The 22577-nt window shown below is 44.9% G+C and overlaps 1 protein-coding gene across 1 annotated transcript in view; it reads left to right on the plus strand.

Annotated features, from left to right (window-relative positions):
* The window catches only part of GALNT11 (polypeptide N-acetylgalactosaminyltransferase 11), a 45578-nt gene that overhangs the window by 13165 nt on the left and 9836 nt on the right, over positions 1-22577 (plus strand). Inside the window, exons 3-7 of the mRNA XM_073581562.1 lie at positions 224-347; positions 3762-3928; positions 14804-14929; positions 19598-19847; positions 21741-21858. Coding sequence (XP_073437663.1) covers positions 224-347; positions 3762-3928; positions 14804-14929; positions 19598-19847; positions 21741-21858 — 785 coding nt within the window. The remainder of the gene's footprint in view (positions 1-223; positions 348-3761; positions 3929-14803; positions 14930-19597; positions 19848-21740; positions 21859-22577) is intronic.

Here is a 22577-nt window from a genome sequence, read left to right on the forward strand (position 1 = left end):
ATTGTAGTGTACCTACGATAAAAATTACAGACCACTCCATTCTTTGTAAGTGGAAAAACTTGCAAAATAGTCAGTGTATCAAATACTTATTTTCCCCACTGTATGTGCGTGGGATATATAATGTATGTCTTTTTATTTTGTTTTACATAAACTATGGCCGATAGTAACCCCTTTCTCTTTCCCAGTCGTCTGTGCTATTAATATATTTTACAATTTATGATAGGAATGATCTTCAATGAACAAGACCAGGACGTGCGGGATGTTGGCTATCAGAAGCATGCCTTCAATATGCTGATAAGTAATCGACTGGGCTATCACAGAGACATTCCAGACACCAGGGATCCCAAGTATGTTTCTAGTCCGGTATTATGTTGTCAGTGCATAAATCGTATTACTGTAGAAGAAAAAATCCCTGCCATGTAAAGTAGAGCCCAAATAGCAGTGTTATGATTGTGAGAGGACCAGGAGGAGTTTTTGGTAGTTCAGTAAATGCAGACGTCTGATGGATCAGAGTCAGGTTATAGCACACATTGCTATGTGTAAATCCAGCATTACGTAGGTAGGTGTGACGTGATTACTATGATGCGGTGCATTGCATCGGGTCTTGTTTTGTGAGTTTACTGCAGCCACTGCCAAAGAAGACTTTCCTGATTATGTAGGACTGGATCTGATCCCAACCATTGTGCCTATATGAAGTTACTGAGGAAGCACAACACCTGTTTTTTACTGCTCAGCTTCTCATAGACACCTGTGGGCTCCATTGAACTCCCACAGAAAACTATGAGAAGATGAACATGTGCAAATCGCAGAAGGACGGAAAAAAGGAATTCATCCTGCACAGGCCTAACCAAGAGCAGGATGGCAAAGAAATGGGCTGGCTTACCTACAGATGCTCATTTTCTGTGGAAAACCGTTTAAAGTGTTTGACCTCCATTAAAAACTCTACCAACACTGTGAGTGGGGTAAAAGTCCCAAAATTATGTATATGCACTGTTATCACCCCAATGGATACAGCGCAGGCTGTACCAATGGTCTGCGGCAGCACCAGGATTTCACCATTCTTCAGTTGTAGGACCACTCGGGCCTTTAACTGTCTGTAGTGGCCCCGTTCCCTAAAATGGCACGTTATCAGAAAAATGCCCAAAAATGCATTGTACTAGTCACTCGACTGTTGCTGCCAGTCACAGGTCCCTGTAGTCCTGTAACAGAGGAACGGTGACGTTTTGTTTTCCAGTGTTGGCGCAGACCACCAGAGAAGCCTGCGTTGGATTGACAGCTGGTGGGTGTACATAATTTTGTTATAAAACGTCTTATCTATGGCGCCTGCAGACTTTTAGTTGAGCCTGTAAAACTTCTTTAATCTCTATGAGGGGCGATCCAAAAGTAATGATAATCAATAATAAACACAATGAATATAGTCAAAAAAATTTTTTATTTTTCTACATAGTCTCCTAACAAGTCTATACATTTAGTCCATCTTTTTTCTAAACTTAGAATTCCCTTCGAAAAAAATTCTTGATCTTGACCCTCAAAAAACTCCCCAACAGCAGTTATCACGTCGCTATTGTCGTCAAAGTTCTTGCCCCGGAGGTGTTCCTTGAGCTGAGGAAAGAGAAAGAAGTCACTGGGGGCTAGATCTGGCGAATAGGGGAGGTGTTCCACAAGTTCAAACCCCGCTTCTTGAATGGTAGCCATGGCAACTGCAGCTTTGTGAGCCGGTGCGTTATCTTGGTGAAACAGCACTCCAGCCCGCAGTTTGCCGCGCCTTTTCTCCTTGATGGCCTCCCGCAATCTTCTTATTTGTTCTGCGTAGTAGGAGCCCGTAATAGTGGCTCCCTTCTCCAAATAGTCCATCATAATAATTCCTTCAGCATCCCAAAAAACGGACGCCATAACCTCCCTGCTGAGCTTGACACTTTGAATTTCTTCGGCGTCGGTTCGTCGGCTCGTTTCCATGTCATCGATTGTTGTTTAGTTTCGGGATCAAAGTGGTGGATCCAGGTCTCATCCATGGTCAAAAAACGAGACAAGAAATTCTCCTTGTCTGCTTGGAACTTTTCGAGATTTGCTATTGAAATGTCAACTCGTTTCTTCTTTTGCTCGTCGGTTCACATTTTTGGCACCCAACGCGCGAAGACCTTTCTCATATGCAATTCTTTTGCAAGGATTCTTTCAGTACTGCCATATGAGATCCCTGTGACCTCAGCTACATGCCTGATAGTCACTCTTCGATCTGCCAACACAACTTCTTCAACTGTTTTCACGTTTTATTCATTGAGGGACGTGGAGGGGTGTCCTTCGCGATGTTCATCTTCCGTCGATGTTCTTCCCAGCTTAAATTCCTTGGCCCAGCGTGCAACTGTGGAATATGGAGGAGAAGAGTCCCCCAATGTTTCCACCAAGTCGCTGTGTATGTCTTTGGTAGACATTTTTTTCAAGCAGAGGTATTTGATGACAGCTCTGAGCTCGTTTTTTTCCATTTTGATGTTCACTCCTTGGCAGGTCATATTCAAATAAATGTAGCTCCCGGGAATCGTGGCCTATTTAAGTGATTTTTTTTTCCCTGGACTAGAGGGTACCTAAGAGAGAAGAAAACATTTTATTTTAATTTTTGTGTGCAATAGAAATAACCGATTATCATTACTTTTGGATCGCCCCTCGTACAATTTAAAAGATACACTTACATGACTCCTCTTTTCTGTATGGATCACACGTTGGACGACTTAATAAGGCTTACCCAGTGAGCAAAATAACCCCTTAAGAACTGTCCTCCAAAACCTTGATTGCCCTGCAGGGAAGTGTGCTCTGTATGGAGAGTAGTGTCCCCATCTCAGCTGATTATCCAGTGAATGATTACAGCAGATACAATGGGTTCTCCTATCTATAGGATGGGTCATCAGTATCAGTTGGGTGCGGGTCTGACACCCGGTACTGCCCCCTGTCGGCTGTTAGAAGATTTGGTGCCCAGATGTATACATCAATGTTTACATATGGCTGGAGTTGCCAGCAGACAATTGGAGGGGGTGCTGGGTGTCGGACCTCCGCGGATTTACTATTAATGATAAATTCTGACGATGGGTCATCAATATTACCTATATGCACAGAGAACTCTTTAAATGGTGCTCCTCCGTCATGTAGTGTATCTATAAGAATTGTGTGCTGCATTTTTAGGGCTTTCCGATGTGACAGGATACAGCAGCTGAGTATCACATGTCAGCGGCACATTCCACACTTCTATAATCTATACATCTTTTATAGCAGCTGCTTTTTCTGATAAATTCCTACCCAAACATCTGCAGAGCATTTTAGTGCAATTTGACCATTACATTTTTGTGGTGTAACCTCTTTGACCCACAATTTGCAACCCAGACCCCACCATGAAAGACACAATCTTTGTGATAGAACTCACTGGTGGAAATATAAATGGCTGATGAGTGTAGCTGTAAATGGAATGTTACAGTGTTCGCTTTGTTACGGGAAGCTCCAGTGTTACTGACATGAAGGCTCTGGTTGCGGATTTTCTTTATTCGGTGTCTGTAGCAGATTACGGTGGATTTATTTGCAGAATACTCATGTCTATGCCTGCACGCATGTTACCCCCAAATTAAAAAAACTTTTGTTCATATGGAGTATTGTGTTTATACATCTCTCCCTATACATATCTAAAAAAAAAGACTAGGGGGTTCTGTCAAAAGGTGAAAATGGTAATGACCTATTTTATATTTGGATCTAACTGACTTCATTCATGTTTGTTTTGGCAGGTGTGCTAAAAAGATTTACCCCACAGAACTGCCCCTCGCCAGCATTGTTATCTGCTTCTACAATGAGGCCTTTTCTGCTCTTCTTAGAACTGTTCATAGTGTGTTAGACCGCACGCCGCCCAATCTTCTTCAGGAAATCGTACTGGTGGATGATAACAGTGATCTAGGTGAGAACTGCCATAATGGATCTGACGCCTAGTTAGCAGTCACATTCTGTTAACAATATTAAATCGTATAAACTATGATACAAAAACTGCCGTACCAGATAGAATGTATGAGTCTAGTGTTAAGCCTAGAGGGCAATGTGAAAATGGCAAGATATATATAATATATATAAAGGTACTGTCACACTTAGCGATGCACCAGCGATCCCGACCAGCGATATGACACGGTCAGGATCGCTGGTGCATCACTAAGTGGTCGCTAGTGAGCTGTCACACAGGCAGATCTCACCAGCGACATAGCAGCGGTCGGGGGTCATTACTTACCTGTCAGACGAGGCGATCCTGACGTCCTCCCGCCCGCGTCCACGTGTCGCTCGTCGGCGCCACAGGAAGCCCAGCAGGAAGCTGACGACGAGAAATGGTCCAGGACGTTCTTGCACGATCAGCGATAATCAGCGGGGGAGCCGGTCGGAGGTAAGTATCACATCTAGCGATATCACTAGCAATATCGCTGCTACGTCACAAAACCAGTGACGTTATAGCGATATTGCTAGCGATATCGCTAGCGATATCGCTTAGTGTGACAGGCCCTTAACAGGAAGCGTGAGTCTAATATTAGACCTAGTGGGCAGTGTGAAATATAGATCACGTGTGTGTATATTGTGAGGCAGTGACCGGTGTTATATGCGAGGGTCTCTATAAGTCCCCCAGGATGTGCAAAGAAGCATATGGAGGCCGTGGGAGTGCATTGCAGTCACAGGCATAGCTGTGATTGCAAGGCAGAATAGAAGTAAGTGTTGATCTTGGGCAAGCTATTTGTCCAAGGCAGATTTGAGAAAACCTGCCAAGGGCTTTTATTTTTAAAATGGACTGCAGGATGGTAGTGGGGCCCCAGGTTTTCCATGTGGCCTACAGCCACAGGTTCTTTTGTAAAAACCCCTGCAGCAGAGGGTTGGGTGTGTCAGTTTTGGTCTTGCAAGCAGGCAGAGCAGAAGACTTTGCAGAACTCAACCTGTGTGAGGCAACACAGGGGCCAAGCGGAGCCAAAAGGCCTGGCACCCTCAGCGTACACGGTGGTGCAGTCGCTCACGGCAACCGGTCACAAACTGTCTTACTTTTTCCCGGCTCCGATCCGGAGTATCCGAATTAATTTTCTGTTTTGTGAGTATGCTGTGCATTAAAAGAGACTTTTCTTTGAACTGTCCCTGGGTCACTGCCTCATTACTGCACCGTGTGGACACCGTTGCATTACAATATATACACTCACAATAAAATATATTTTATTTTAGTGTGTGTGTATATAAATGTGACACATTTCACACTGCCCACTAGGTCTAATACTAGACTCACACATCCTGTCTAATAATACAGAAGGCTTTAAAGCAATCTCATTATTATTACAGACACGATTCCATTGAAAGCTGACACCTCTAATACAGAGTAAATGACACAGGATCCACTTTTCACAATTGTTGCCTGTTAGTCACAGCTTACCTTCACCTGTACAACACCTCTATATGCAGTACAATGACTGATAACCCCTCTAGACACAGTACATAACACAGGATACACTTTTCACAATTGTTAGTCACAGCTCACCTCCTCCTGTACAATGACTGATAACACCTTTTGTATACACTGAAACAATAATCTCAAAACACAATATATATGAGGTGGCCGAGAGCGTATTAAAGTACAGCTCTCCCAATGCACAATAGAAATACAATGACGGAGTGGAGTACTCCCAATACTGTGACAATCTACAAGAAAACGGAGTTGCCAAAGATCCACCAAAGGAATAAAAAATTGAATAAACCAGTTTGTTGCTGCCTCTATTCACATGGTAGTGATTTGTTTCCCTGCTCCTTGTTGTCATACTTTGACTCCCTTTCCCTCCTTTACCTACCTTCATGTCTCCTCCACAGTCTTTTGATATTTGGTAGTTTATTGCTGGTTTTATATAGCTTTCTATATGCAATTTAATAAAATGTATTCAATTTTTTTTTTTATTTCTTTGGTGGATCTTTGCCTACTCTGTTTTCTTGTAGTTTGTCACCTTTTATATACAGTAGAAAACACAGGTTCCACTATTCATAATAGGCGATGTCACAGCTCACCTCTTCCTCCACCCCTTCCTCATCAGAGCATCTTCTAATCAAGTAAATGGTCTATTGCAGCTAATGTCCATGTGAAGAACAGAAAGCATGAGCCTAATATTAAGCCTAGTGGCCGTGTGATAATGGCATTTATTGTATCTAGTTATATGAAAAAAAACAGTCACACGTTTTTATAAAATACTTTTTCCATAAAAGCCTGATTTTAGCAATAGGTAATTTTTGATGATTGGTTCCCTTTCAGATATTTTTTTTGTGCTTTATTGTGATTGTCAATTATCACATTTGTTAAGCACTAAAAATATCTTTGTCAGTAGAGATGAAACAATGTTGTCACTCCAACGATCCTTAATGATCTGGTCATGTTTTGTGCTTGATGGTAATCTGGTTGGAATATTTTGTACCGTAATTAGAAGGTATGACGTTCTCCTGAATGATTTTGTCCATTGTGTGTCCTCGCTTACAGCTGCACAAGCCCCAGAGACGGAGAAGAATCAGCAGCTGCTCAGTAGGTGGAGGTCATCTTGAGGGCATTTGTGGGCTCTGGGTCTCATATGCACTTGCGTGACGGGCCCATGCAAGCAGCTGTACAAAATGGGTCTGTATTAGGGCTTCCATACAGGTACATGAGCCCTTTACTACGCTTTTACGCTAGTATTCAGGTGTAAAAAGATTTGAAAAGTCACAAAATTTTGGCGGAACTCGAGGCACGCCATTTTTGTTCAGCTCTGGGACGGCGATTTGATCGCTATGCCATATATCTTGCTCCAATCCCTGCTGCACCCACAGAGATTCACGTCACTTGTCAGATGCTCCTGGTTCTTAAAAGTGCAAACCCCCCTAGTGAATCATGAGCCTCGTGCTTCACCCTGCCCCCCCCCCCCCATCATGGCCAACGTACAGATCGCCAGTCTCTGTCCCAGATTTTTTATTTTCGGATGAAAATAGCCCTAATAAAAAGTCTTAGTTACTCACCGGTTAACGGTATTTTTCGGAGTCCATGACAGCACCACCTGAGAGAGGGGATCCGCCCTTTAGGAATAGGAAACCTACAGATACAAAAGGGTGGCACCTCTCCCACGCATCAGTTGGATTACAGAGCACAAGAGGACTTCCAAGGTTAATGCATGATTTATGTACAGTATTCTTTACAATTATAAACTTTTATCACCAGTGAGCATATACAAGAGGAGACGTGCACACCCAAATTAAACTAAAGGGAGGGAATATACGGGTGCTGTCATGGACTCCGAAAAATACCGTTAACCGGTGAGTAACTAAGACTTTATTCGGTCGTCCATGACAGCACCACCTGAGAGATTTACAGAGAGTAATATCAGCTTTAGGGAGGGACTACAGCCTGCAGCACCCTTATACCAAAAGAGAGTTCTTTAGAAGCACCCAGGTCTAGCCTATAATGACTATAAAAGGTGCTCGGAGAGGACCAAGTAGCCGCCTTACATATCTGGTCAATGGAGACTTCTGATCTTTCGGCCCATGAGGTCGCCATGGCCCTGGTGGAATGCGCCCTCAGCTTCCCGGGTGGCGACCTGCCCTTTGAGGTGTATGCTATTGAAATCGCCCTACAACCTTTCCTGGGGCCTTGGTGAGAGATAAATAGGGCATTATATTTCTTCCAGGGATCGGTGACTGTCAGATATTCTATGAGGCCTCTCCTGACATCCAGGGTGTGTAGTTTCTTTTCCTTCTCGTTAGTTGGATTAGGGAGGAAGGATGGGAGAACTATTTCCTGTGTCCTATGGAAACTAGAAACTACCTTCGGCAAGTACGCTGGATCAGGTCTAAGTATCACCCTATCTTCTTTGAACTGTAAATAAGGAGGACACCTAGATAAAGCCTGGATATCGCTTATTCTGCGGGCTGATGTTAGAGCTACCAGGAAGGCTACTTTGAGGGACAGGTTTTTTAGGGAAGCCGACGAGAGAGGTTCGAATGGGGTTTCTTTCATAGCAGTGAGGACTAGGTTCAAGTCCCACGGCATGAATCTATCCTTCATTATTGGCCTGGATCTACCTGCCGCCTTAATGAACCTGCTTACCCAATAATTACCAGCGATGTTACAGCTAAAAAGGGCCCCCAAGGCTGACACTTGTACTTTAAGGGTACTGGTAGAGAGCCCCATGTCCAGACCTTTTTGTAGGAACTCTAATATCTGAAATATAGGTGCTGAATCCCCAGCGACTACTCTTGAGTTTTGGAGGAATTTTTTCCAAATTCTAACATAAATTTTTGTGGTAATGATTTTCCTACTCTTGAGTAGGGTGTTAATTAGGTCTGAGGCGAAGCCCTTCTCTTCTAATAATGACCGTTCAAACTCCACGCCGTCAGATGTAGGCCAGCCACCTGAGGATGGAAGACTGGGCCCTGGGACAGGAGATCTGGGATGTCCGGCAGAACCCAAGGATTGGACACCGACATGGTCCTGAGGCATGAGAACCATGCTCTCCTGGGCCAAAATGGAGCGATAACTATAACCCTCGCTCTCTTTCCTGATTTTCCTCATCACCAGGGGTAGAAGAGATAGGGGAGGAAAGGCATAGGCTAGTCTGAAGTCCCACTTTATCAGGAAGGCATCTACCGCCAGAGGATTCTCTCTGGGATTTAGGGAGCAGAATTGTTTCAATTTCCTGTTGTCTCTGGTGGCGAAGAGGTCTACCTCTGGATATCCCCACTTTTGTACAATCAGATTGAATATGGAGGTGTTTAGGGACCATTCCCCTTGCTTTAGCTGATTGCGGCTTAAAAAGTCTGCCGTGATGTTGTCTCTTCCTTTTATATGCAACGCTGTTAAAGATAGAAAGTATTGTTCTGCTAGTTGGAACAACCGCTCTGCTACAATCATCAGGGGTCTGGAACGGGTCCCGCCTTGGTGATTGATATATGCCACGGTGACCTGATTGTCGGAGAACACTCGTACGTGATGGCCCTGTAGATACACAAGGAGCTTTTTAGCCGCCTGCTCTACTGCTGTCAATTCTTTTAGGTTAGATGACATTCCTAACTGATGATGTTGCCATTGGTCCTGGACTAATATTTCACCCATATGAGCTCCCCAACCGGAAGGACTAGCATCCGTGGTGACTATGCGGGTTACGTTATACTCCCAGGGCACCCCTTTAGACAAATTATCCTTGTCTAACCACCACTCTAGGGACTCCCTTGTGTTACGGGACAAGGTTAGCTGACCCTCCAAGTAACCCCCAAGGACTTTTTGATGTAACAAGACCTCGCTCTGTAGTTTCCTTGCATGAAACTGGGCCCACTGGACTGCCGGGATACAGGCCGAAAGAGAGCCTAGAAGGGACATGGCTTTCCTGAGGGACATAGTGGGGTTATTGGAGGCGTTCAGGATCTGATAATGGAGGCGAACAAGCTTCTCCGGAGGCAGACGGCATTCCTGTTTCTCAGAATCTAGGGTTAGGCCCAAGAATTGTTGGACTTTCATTGGTTGCAACCGAGATTTTTTGACGTTCAGCAACCATCCTAACCGTTCTAGGGCAGACATTGCCTTTTGTAGCTGTTGTAAACAATGATTCGCCGTTTTGCCTACAATAAGAAAATCGTCCAGGTAGGGGATCACCAGAATGTCTGATTCACGTAGATGGGCCATGACCTCCGCTATCACTTTAGTAAACACTCGGGGAGCGACTGCCACTCCAAAGGGGAGGGCCGCATATTGGAAATGTCAAATTGACCCATCCAACTGAACCGCCACTCTGAGAAACCGCTGATGGCCTGCATGGATGGGTATATGGTAGTATGCGTCTTTTAAATCTAACACCACCATAAAGCAGTTTTGGAACAGCAATTTTATTGCAGATTTAATTGTTTCCATTTTAAATGGACGTATGACCAGAAACTTGTTGAGGGCCTTAAGGTTTATTATTGTCCTAAAGGAGCTGTCTGGCTTGCGGACCAGGAACAGAGGGGAGTAGAATCCTTTCCCCCATTCTCCCTCTGGAACCTCTATTAGGACTTTCTTGGCGCACAGGTCATGAACCTCGGCCTCCAGGGCAGCTTGTTCTGAAGCAGAATGCCTGAGTGGGGTGATTTTAAATTCATCAAGGGGGACCCTAGAAAACTCTAGTCGTAGTCCCACAGCTATTATCCCCAAAATCCAGCTGCTATTAGAGATCAGAGACCAGGATGGGTAGAAGGCAGCTAGTCTCCCTCCTACCGGGGCAACTAGTCATTGGGGCGGCTTTTTCGTATCCCGAGCTGGACCTTCCTGGCGCCCCCCTCCAAACATGAATCCTGTACCTTTCCTTTTTTTCTCATCCCATCTGCCCTGATCTCTGGACGGCCTTCTCCGGAAAAAACCTTTTCTGGTAAAGGGACGTCTGTAAGAGGGGTTCGGGAGACTGGGAAATTTCTTTTTGTCATCTCCAGCTTTTTCTAACAATTCGTCCAAGACGGGGCCGAATAGGTACTCCCCCTCGCAAGGAATGGAACAGAGACGGGACCGGGCTTGAATATCTCCCGGCCAGCATTTTAACCAGAGCGCTCTTCGCGCTGCATTAGATAGACCCGCGGCTTTAGCCGCCATTCTTGCAGAGTCTGCTGAAGCATCGGCTAAAAACGCCGCGGCATTCTGAATGATCGGCAAACTTTTCCGAATAGATGTTCTTGAAGCTCCGTCTTTTAGCTCGGAATCCAGCTGATCTAGCCAGACCATCATGGATCTGGCTGTACAGGTGGCAGCTACCGCTGGTCTTAATGCGCCTGCTGACATCTCCCATGTCCCTTTAAGAAAAGAATCTGCTTTTTTATTTAGCGGATCTTTCAAGGAGGCCATATCGTCAAATGGTATGGCGGATTTTTTAGACGCTTTGGTTACTGCTGCGTCTAGTTTCGGGGCTTTATCCCATCTGTTTACTACCGGGTTATCAAAGGGGTATCTCCGCTTAAAGGCTGGTGGCATGGTGCCCCTTTTTTCCGGTCTCTTCCATTCTCTGTCAATTAGGCTCTGGACCTTATCGTTTAATGGAAAAGCTCTGCGTTTTTTGGGGTCTAGACCCCCGAACATTATGTCCTGTGCTGAGAGTTCCCGTTTTTTGTCCGCTACCCCCATGGTGGACCGTATTGCTTTCACTAATCTGTCCATCTGGTCTAAGGGGAAGCAGAACCGGCTAGAGTCTTCATCCGAGGAAGACGACGAGGAGTCCGAGGAGTTGTCACCTTTCCTAGGGGCGACTGAGGCCTCCGAGCCTGAACCACTAGCCTCTCTTCTCCTAGAAGGTTCACTTTGAGGTAAGACTTTCATTTCTGCCCTGATCATCTCTCTCAGGTTTGAAGTGAAGTCAGGTGTCTCTTCCGCTACCTGCATAAACGGGGGAAGAGTATAAGGGCCTGACCATCTACCCTTGGACTCCCTGTCTTTATTAACCCCTACCGTCTGCCGTATGCATGGCTGGCATAATTTTTTAGGGTGGCCATCTGGTAGGGGGGAACTACAGAGGGCACATTCCCTGTGCTTCTGTTTTCCCGTAGCCTTCTTCCCCTGCAAAAAAAACATAAGGGAACACTGCATCAGGGTAAATTCACGGAGATCTCTTACCCATGCAGATGAAACAGGTACCGGATCACGGAGGGAGGCAGGGGGATCCTTTCTGGAGGAATTTTCGCGGCTTTGGTCGCTAGTTCGTCTCTGCTTCTTCTGCTGGCCACTCGTATGCGGTTTTGTCGTGGCCTGTTTTTGCGGGCGCTCCTGCGCCTCGTCCTGCTGGTCTAAGGGGGCTTCCGTCGTATCCATCGCTGGGGCCTCCGGAAGCACCCCAGCGGCGTCCCCATCTGCCTTATATGGCCTCCTGGTGTCCGGGTCAGCAGGTATCCGGCCATAGCACCACCCACCCGGGATCCTTTCGGGCACTCCCTCCCCCATGCTTCGCCCCCCCCCCCCGCCTTACCCAGGCCGCCGCGCGACCCCCGGACAGGCGTACACCCGCGGCGCGCGTCGGAGGCCGGCTGGCACCCGACTTCCGGTATTGGCGCTTTCGCTCCGCCCCTTCCGCCGCGTCACTTCCGCCGCTCACCAGAGCCCTGCGGGAGCGCGCGCGAAGGAGCCGCGCAGCGCCCCTGCACGGAATGCCTCCTAGCCCCACGCGCACGCCGCCATGACCGCTGCCAGGGGCCACGACCGGGAGGACCGGGCCTGGGGGAGCGCAGAAGGAAACCCGGGGCATACATACCAGGTGCTGGTGCTTCGGAGACGGCATCCACCGGACCCCTGCTCCACCTGCTTCGTCCACTGCCGTGGTGACCTACCCGGCCCCACCGTGGCGCTTCCAGGGACCCCGCACTGACCGAGGTAGGAGACCCCCTCGCTACCTGGGTCGGTCAGCCGGCCTGGGTATTCAATGACGACTCCATGACGGACGATCTGTAGAGAGTCCTGTCCTCTAGGAACAGGAAACCAACTGATGCGTGGGAGAGGTGCCACCCTTTTGTATCTGTAGGTTTCCTGTTCCTAAAGGGCGGATCCCCTCTCTCAGGTGGTGCTGTCATGGACGACCGAATAAAAAGACATTGTCCCTATGCACTGCCATACATATTTTGTACCAGTGTGCTTTAGCCCTCGTTGTAGGCCACCATCCCAAATCCTTTTTGCACTTTGTTACCAGCAATTTATGCAGTCTATCAGACATGGGTGGTCTTCTAGGCAGAGAGCGCAGCACTTGCAAGCTCTTTTCTCTAGCGCCTGCAAGCGCTGCTCTAAAGCTGGCCAAATCGCTGAATTCGGCCATCTTTGGTGCACCAGCATTTCTCTGATGCTACAGCGATAAACCTACCTCTGTTTTCACAGCTCAGGCTAGCTCAGCAACCATACTGCTAGTTCGAATTGTCAAGGTAAATCAGAAGGGCACTGTTCCCTGACATTTAGGAAGCTGAAAGGCAGGCGAGCGGAGCGCACCTGTACCTAAATATTGTGATATCCTCTAATAAATTAATCCGTTACACCTTTTAAAGATCTGTCCACTCAGTCCAACATTTCATGAGGGTGTTCCCCATGGAGAAGATGTTTTATATCCACATGTTCTCTGTACCAGCTCATTGCATTCATTAGGTACCCAGACTGTATAATGCGAGGTTGGGTCAGATCTCCCAGTGTGACAGCAGGGCCTTTCTTCTTGAAGGACAAGGGTTGTCCTAATGGGAGAACACATATTTGTCACTATGTGTGTGACACTGTTTCCTAAGGGATGAGATTAGATTACTCTCGCCCATGGGTTGTGCTTGGCTTTGCAGCTTAGTGACATTATTTTTCTATTTGCATACAGCCTCTTTTATTAGTACACCTTTTGGTAAGGTTAGGAGGTGGCCAATAGTGATGCATTCTACAACCATAAAATCTGCATAGTTTCAATAGTATTCTCGCCACAGAAAATAAAATAGGACAGCAACCCTGAGACTGCTACTACAGCTACGATGGGTTGCCAGTGCCACCAATGAAATAACTTGCCTACTTACTGGAAATGTATTCCCTGGTTGTCTCTTGTTGGGAGGTGCTCTGAAATGTCACTTCAGCTCAGGTTTATAAACTGCTGCAGATGTAACCAACAGGCTAATCTATGAGTGTACTCCGCTACCACTACATCTTATTAGTAGTGATGAGCGAACATGCCTGGATAACGTGTTATCTGAGTATGCTCGGTTGTTATCCAAGCATCTGGGCGCTCTCGTATATTATGTGCGAGTCCCTGCAGCTGTTAGACAGCCTGAGTACATGGGGATTGCCTGTTTGTTAGAAAGCCTCAGCACGTGTGCGGATTCCCTAACAGCCGGAAATCATACAGCCGCGGCGACTTGAACATAATATACGAGCACTCCAAGATGCTCCGATAACACCCGAGCATGCTCTGATAAGATGTTATCCGAGCACATTCGCTCATCACTACTTATTAGGGATTTGGTTGTTTCCACATTACATTCTGGATTAAAGCCTGCCATACACAATGGATGGCTGTCAGCCGAACGGTGCTTCAGACGATTGTTAGTCCGGCAGCAATCTCTGCAGTCTCTCCCATACACAAGATCTCCCATACATAGAGTGCTCACTCAGCTGAGTGCTCTTTTGTTTTCTAAAGGGGGTTTTACACATAGCGATATCGCTAGCAATATCGCTAAAACGTCACTGATTTTGTGATATTATAGCGATATTGCTAGCGATATCGCTATGTGTGATACTTACCTCCGACCGGCTCCCCCGCTGTCCATCGCTGATCGCGCGAGATTGGGCGGCTCCATTTCTCGTCGTCCGCTTCCTGCTGGGCTTCCTGCTGTGTGAGACGAGCGACGCTGGATGCGGGCGGGAGGACGTCAGGATCGTTGTGTGTGAAAGGTGAGTATCGTCCGCTGCGTCGCTGCTGCATCGCTGTGAGATCTTTCTGTGTGACAGCTCACTAGCGATCATTTAGCGATGCACCAGCGATCCTGACCGGGTCGGATCGCTGGTGCATCGCTAAATGTAAAAGGGCCTTAAGGAAAAGCCGCCGACAGACATCTCTGCCACTGACTTGTCTCCGGGAGAGCAAAGTGATTGGCAGTCAGAAATTGGATATACCTGTTCGCCATCTTCCCCGACCATCAGTTGAATGTCAGTCGTACTCTTCAATATTGTTGGGTTTGGCTGACATTAGTCTAATACGTAGGGGGGCCTTAAGACTATTTTTGACTGATGCAAGATTAGCTGAACTTTCAGCTGCTGGTGAATGCACGATGTTAAAATAAAATGCTTCTTTGGCAGGTGATTTGAAGGAGCCATTGGAGGATTACATAAAGGAAAGCCTTCCCAACAAGGTGAAACTGGTGAGAAACAAACAGAGGGAAGGACTTATTCGTGGAAGGATGGTTGGAGCTTCTCATGCGACTGGTAAGAATGTTTTAGACCAATCACTTGTCATTGCCAGCCCGACTATCAGGAATGATCACTGGGAAAATCTGTGACCGGCCTTTAACCCCTTTCTAACATCTGACAGGGCCCCTATGCCCATGGATGGGATAGTAAGTCATAGCGATCAGCGGCGTTCACGTGGTGTCAGCCGGGTTATCACAGCTGACACCCGGCACTATGTGTCAGTGCCGGGTGACACCCCGACACGTTAACCCCTGGCACACTTCGATCAAACACGGTCGCAGTGTACCGGGGGTTTAGGGAAGCATCGACAGGGAGGGGGCTCCCTCCATGCTTCCCTGAGACCCCTGCAGCAGCACAATGTGCAGCGCTGCTGCGGGGGCCTCCTTCCCTGCAGGTCCCCGGATCCAAAATGGTGGCGGGGACATGTGGGGGCCTGCAGGGATGCGGCATGAGGAAGCCTGCAGCACTACCTGTGATGTGACAGATCAGCGATCTCAAACATGACAGTTATGTGCCCCCTGGGACAGTGTAATAAAGTAAAAAAAAAATAAATTAAAAAAAGTGTAAAAATAATTTATAAAAAAATCGCTAAATTAAAAAAAAAAAAAAAAATTCCCCAATAAATTCATTTTTTGGAAATAAAAAAAAACAACAAAACAATAAAAGTACACATATTTTAGTATCTCCACGTCCGTAATGACCCGCCCTACAAAACTGTCCCATTAGTTAACCCCTTTAGTGAACCCCTTAAAAAACAAAGCAAAAAATAATGCTTTATTATCATACCGCCGAACAAAAAGTGCAATAACGTGCGATCAAAAAGACGGATATAAAGTAAATAACCATGGTACCACTGAAAACGTCATCTTGTCGGGCAAAAAATGATACAGCGTCATCAGCGGAAAAATAAAAAAGTTATAGCTCGCAGAATAAAGTGATGCAAAAATAATTATTTTTTATATAAAATTGTTTTTATTGCATAAAAGCGCCAAAACATAAAAAAAACCTAAATGAGGTATCGCTGTAAGCGTACTGACCCGAAGAATAAAACTGCTTTATCAATTTTACCACACGTGGAACGGTGTAAACGCACCCCCCCAAAAGAAATTCATGAAACGCTGGTTTTTGTTCATTCTGTGTCCCACAAATCGGAATAAAAAGCGATCAAAAAATGTCACGTGCCCGAAAATGGTACCAATAAAAACGTCAACTCGTCCTGCAAAAAATAAGACCTCATATGACTCGGTGGGTCAAAATATGGAAAAATTATAGCTCTCAATATGTGGTGATGCAAAAACTATTTTTTTCCACAAAAATGATCTTTTCACCCTCAATTTTAATTTTTCCAAGGGTAACAGGACCCCAAAAGTTATTGTGCAATTTGTCCTGAGTACGCTGATACCCCTTATGTGGGGGTAAACCACTATTTGGGCGCATGGCAGAGCTCGGAAGGGAGGCAGCGCCATTTGACTTTTTTTGGCTGGAATGGAGATTGGACCCCATGTCGCGTTTGGAAAGCCCCTGATGTGCCTAAACAGTGGAAACCCCCCACAAATGACACCAATTTGGAAACTAGACCCCCCAAGGAACTTATCTAGATGTGTGGTGAGCACTTTAAACCCCCAAGGGCTTCACAGAAGTTTATAACGCCCGTGCGTGAAAATAAAAAAAATCATAGTTTTTCCACAAACATGATCTTTTAGTCCCCAATTTTTTTTATTTTCCCAAGGGTAACAGGAGAAATTGGACCCCAAAAGTTGTTGTCCAATTTGTCCTGAGTACGCTGATACCCCATTTGTGGGAGAAAACTATCGTATGGGCACACATCGGGGCTCGGAAGGGAGGTAGTGACATTTTGGAATGCAGACTTTGATGGAATGGTCTGCGGGTGTCATGTCGCGTTTGGAGAGCCTCTGATGTGCCTAAACTGTTGAAACTCCCTACAAGTGACCCCATTTTGGAAACTAGACCCCCCCCACGGAACTTATCTAGATGTGTGGTGAGCACTTTGAACCCCCAAGTGCTTCACAGAAATTTATAACGCCCGAGCGTGAAAATAAAAAAATCATTTTTTTTCCACAAAAATGATGATGTTTTTGCCCCCAATTTTTTATTTTCCTAAGGGTAACAGGACTCCAAAAGTTGTTTTACAATTTGTCCTGAGTAGGCTGATACCCCATATGTGGGGGTAAAACACTGTTTGGGCACATGGCAGAGCTTGGAAGGGAAGGAGCACCATTTGACTTTTTCAACGCAGAATTGGCTGGAATTGAGATCAGACGCCATGTTGCGTTTGGAGAGCACCTGATGTGCCCAAACAGTGGAAGCCCCCAATTCTAACTCCAACCCTAACCCCAACACACCTCTAACCCTAATCTCAGCCCTAACTCTAGCCATAACCCTAATGGGAAAATGGAAATAAATACATTTTCTTTTAATTTTATTATTTTTCTCTAACTAAGGGGGTGATAACGGGGGGTTTGATTTACTATTTATGGCGGTTTTTATGTTTGGCAGCTGTCACACGTTAAAACATGCTTTTTATTGGAAAATATAATTTTTTAATTGTACGGCTGTACGTTATAAACTTCTGTGAAGCCCTTGGGGGTTCAAAGTTCTCACCACACATCTATATAAGTTCCTTGGGGGGGGTCTAGTTTCTAAATTGGTGTCATTTGTGGGGGGTTTCTACTGTTTTGGCACATCAGGGGCTTTCCAAACGCGACATGGTGTCCGATCTCAATTCCAGCCAAAAAAGTCAAATAGCGCTGCTTCCCTTCCGAGCTCTGCCATGCACCCAAATAGTCGTTTACACCCACATAAGGGGTATCGGCATACGCAGGACAAATTGCACAATAACTTTTAGGGCCCTGTTACCCTTGGGAAAATAAAAATTGAGGGTGAAAAGATCATTTTTGTGGAAAAAATATGATTTTTCAACTGTACGGCTGTACGTTATAAACTTCGGTGAAGCCCTTGTGGGTTCAAAGTTCTCACCACATATCTGGCATATCAAGATAAGTTCCTTGGGGGGTCTAGTTTCCAAAATGGGGTCACTTGTGGGGGGTTTCCTCTGCTGAGGCACATCAGGGGCTCTCCAAAAGTGACATGGCGTCCAATCTGAATTCCAGCCAATTTTGCATTGAAAAAGTCAAACGGCGCTCCTTCCCTTGTGAGCTCTGCCATGCGCCGAAACAGTGGTTCCCCCCCCCCATATCAGGTATCAGCGTACTCAGGAGAAATTACACAATAACTTTTGCAGTCCAATTTCTCCTGTTACCCTTGATAAAATAAAAAAAATTGGACCTGAAGTAATTTTTTTGTGAAAAAAAGTTAAATGTTCATTTTTTTTTTAAACATTCAAAAAATTCCTGTGACGCACCTGAAGGGTTAATAAACTTCTTGAATGTGGTTTTGAGCACCTTAAGGGGTGCAGTTTTTAGAATGGTGTCACTTTTGGGTATTTTCTATCATATACACCCCTCAAAGTGACTTCAAATGTGATGTGGTCTGTAAAAAATAAAATGGTGTTGTAAAAATGAGAAATCGCTGGTCAACCTTTAACCCTTATAACTTCCTAACAAAAAAAATTTTGGTTCCAAAATTGTGCTGATGTAAAGTAGACATGTGGGAAATGTTACTTATTAAGTTTTTTGTGTGCCGTATCTCTGTGATTTAAGGTCATAAAAATTCAAAGTTGGAAAATTTCAAAATTTTCAAAACTTTCGCCAAATTTCTGTTTTTTTCACAAATAAATGCAAGTTATTTGAATTAAATTTTACCACTAACATGAAGTACAATATGTCACGAGAAAACAATGTCAGAATCAGTGGGATCCATGGAAGTGTTTCAGAGTTATTACCTCATAAAGGGACAGTGGTCAGAATTGTAAAAATTGGCCCAGTCATTAGCATGCAAACCACCCTTGGGGGTAAAGGGGTTAATGCCTTTCTGTGACCTATATGGCTGGTCTGGGTCTGACCAGACCAATAGGCATTTTGTTACTGCTTCTCTACTCCTGCTAATCGGGTGGGGGGTAAGGAGAGGGTCACCTGCTATGACTAGACCCAAATTCGAAGTTACAAGCATGTAAAGTGGAGAAAGGAAAGAGACCATTGCTTTGAGCATATTACTGGCTCAAAATAATGGTGGTCATGTTTGTTGTGAATTTTACTATTGATTTAAGTAAAATTTCTTTAAGGTATTGTTCTGCTTTTCTTATTGATGACCTTGATGTAGGATATCAATATCAGATTGGTGGGGTCCCCGACTCTTGGCACCTCGTTAATCAGCTGTTTGAAGAGGCTGCAGCAACCTCATAAGATGTCCTCCTCCATGGGTTGTTATGTGTGCTGTACTTGATGAATGAATAATTTCACACGACCCTGGTCCAACAGCTAGGTCCTGTAGTCCGTGGCTGTTGTGTAGGAACCCTGCAAACAATGACGTGGCAGGAGGACAGTTAACCAAGAGGAGTCGAGGTTGCCAGAATGTTCCCAAGGCTCCCGTCCACCAGCCATTATTAACGTGGCCGCTGGACCAAGGTTCTGCAAATTGATTTCCTCACCTGTAACAACTACAGTTTTTCCCTCTGTGTGATTATGTACGTGGGCAATGTTTCTAGTAGTTTTTAATGTTCTCCCCACCTTACAGGTACCTACCATTTCTCTTCTGTACTTTCAGGTGATGTCCTGGTGTTTCTGGACAGTCACTGTGAGGTTAATGAGATGTGGTTACAGCCTCTGCTCACTCCCATCAAGGAAAATCTCAAGACTGTGGTGTGTCCAGTCATTGACATCATCAGCGCTGACACCCTGATGTACAGCTCGTCCCCCGTAGTGCGTGGTGGATTTAATTGGGGTCTGCACTTTAAATGGGACCCGGTTCCTATGTCTGAGCTAGGAGGTCCTGATGGATTCACTGCTCCTTTTCGGTAATGGTTTAATATTTCATGGTCAATTATTTTGCACACCAGAAATTTAGAATAATCTTTATAGAGAAATTAGGATTCAGTCCTGATTTACAGATTACAAAATGCCAAAGTAAGAAAGAAATGAAGCGACATCAGGCGTTTACTGTCGTGGTTAAACCCCTAAATTTGTTTTCCTCTTGTAAAGCTGTAGAACACAAGACGCGTTCTCATCGGGTTCCTATAACTTTGTGTCCTAGATCGGATACATCCAGGACTCCGCTGCCAAGGGGTCTCGTAGCAAACATCTGGCAGAGATGTCAATGTGAATACTTGACCTGACTCTTCGTATCTGGAATGTAAAGGATTCATTTGAGCAAGAAATGGATAGTATTCGAGTCTTACTAGCTGGATTGTTTATTGGAAAATGTTGTGTGGTTTTGTTGGCGGCGTATCTGTAGTGCTGTAAATTCACCACTGCAATATGGAAGTGATTTTTTTTTTTAACCTTTCCAGAAAAAAGAAAAAACTTCCCAGAAGTCCTCAACACGTGAAGGTCATCTGGGTTTTATCCACCTCACAATTACATTGAAAGTAATAATTACCAGTAAAAAACAAAGTCTTTGATAATGTTGGCACATGGAATAGAAATAATACGTTAAGGACAAGGTTTAGACTGATCCGACGCTGCGCTAAAATACTATAAATTTGGCGCATGTCGTCATTTAAAGTGGTCAACTGTTCACGGGATGTAAGTAAGATGTATAATTCTTGGAGGTCCTACCGCTGAGACCTTCACCCATCTCCAGAACTGAGTGAATGAGACAGTAGCGAGCATGTGCGACCACCACTCCTATAGGCCATGAATGGATTTGGTGGTCGCACATGGTCACTACTACTCCATTCATACATTTGATATAGGGTTACACTGACATTTTCATTCAGGAACTTTTATTCTTGAAGTGATGGCGGAGCTGAGCAGGCGTATGCATCATTCAGTATTGGATAAGAAGCGTTGCTGTCTCCTCTTACGATACAAATGCAGTCCTTATGCCTTCATTAAAGGGACTACATGTGGCCGTTTCCGTCCATAAACAGCACCAGCTTTGCCCCCGGGCCGTGTCCAGACATTGGAGCTCACTCACATGCTCTTCAATGGGACAAAGGTGCAAATGCAGATGCAGCCCATGGAAATTAGTGGCCCTCTCTCTGGAAAAGGATATTAAAGTGCATGTACCATCAGAAAGTGAACATTTTCTAAATCAAGTTTTTGTGTGTTTAAATGTATTTGACCACATTTTGGCATTGTTTTATTTTTCTTTCCATATCACAATCTGTATTAAAAAAAAAAATAAATAAAAAATAAATTATAAATCTTGCTATTTTCACACTAACCACTGAGGCTATTTTCAACTAAAGCCTTGTCCTTCCAGGAAGTATTTCCAGCAGGTTTGTTATCATTAGAGGCAGGATTACAATGACAGAAAACACAGCTGATAACACAGGATCCACCAATCACAATACATGATTATCCCCCCACCCTCCTTTTATAATAACTATTTGTACACGCTCATTAGATGCTTCAGTACAAACATGGTGTCTGTGTCGGTCTATTGTTGCTAATGCACATGTGACTTTTCTAAAAGAAAAGTTGGTGTCTTAAAAAAAATATATCCGAGTGGGATATGGAGATAAAAAACATTTCCACATTTTTTTATTTTTTTTTTAAATACAGTTAATGCAAAAACCTGATTTAAACAAAACCTGATTTTATCATTTTCTTATGACACGTTAAAGTCCTACAAAACCGTTTTGACATTTGGATTTGTTTTCTGGCCCAAATCCTATATACATGCTGTTTTGTGCATTAGATCTTAACATAACTCACTGTCTTCGTGCATTTCTCCTATATTGCAGGTCTCCCACCATGGCTGGAGGACTTTTCGCAATGGATCGAGAGTATTTTAACACACTGGGGCAATATGACAGTGGCATGGACATTTGGGGTGGAGAAAACCTGGAGATATCATTTCGGGTAAGTATAGGAAACATTTGGAGCTAGATTAGCTTTATTTAGATACAGCTGGGTAAACTTGTATTCTTGTTGGGATTATTTTTACTTATTACATAATCCTTCCTTTTCACCTAATAGAAGCGTAACCTTTTACATCTCATGTTCCTCATTTACGGCACATGTGTGATTTTCCCTATAGATGCTTCATGTATTCTGCAGTTACCTCTCTAGGACTCTGTAGCCCCCCATATTAGGTATCAGCCACTAAGCTGCTCTCTGCTCCTCGTAATAACTGTAGCCCCCGTATTATGTCTCGGCCTCTAAGCTGCACTCTGCTCCTCGTAGTAACTGTAGCCCCCGTATTATGTCTCGGCCTCTAAGCTGCACTCTGCTCCTCGTAGTAACTGTAGCCCCCGTATTATGTATCGGCCTCTAAGCTGCACTCTGCTCCTCGTAATAACTGTAGCCCCCGTATTATGTATCGGCCTCTAAGCTGCACTCTGCTCCTTGTAACTGTAGCCCCTGTATTATGTATCGGCCTCTAAGCTGCACTCTGCTCCTCGTAGTAACTGTAGCCCCCGTATTATGTATCGGCCTCTAAGCTGCACTCTGCTCCTCGTAGTAACTGTAGCCCCCCGTATTATGTATCGGCCTCTAAGCTGCACTCTGCTCCTGCGGTAACTATAGTTTATAGTCCCATTCACACAGGCTCATTGATTGCCATGATTTCATCTTTTACA

This window comes from Dendrobates tinctorius, unplaced genomic scaffold (assembly GCF_039654945.1).
Source record: "Dendrobates tinctorius isolate UK_male_01 unplaced genomic scaffold, ASM3965494v1 ptg000070l, whole genome shotgun sequence".
Classification (NCBI taxonomy): Eukaryota; Metazoa; Chordata; class Amphibia; order Anura; family Dendrobatidae; genus Dendrobates; species Dendrobates tinctorius.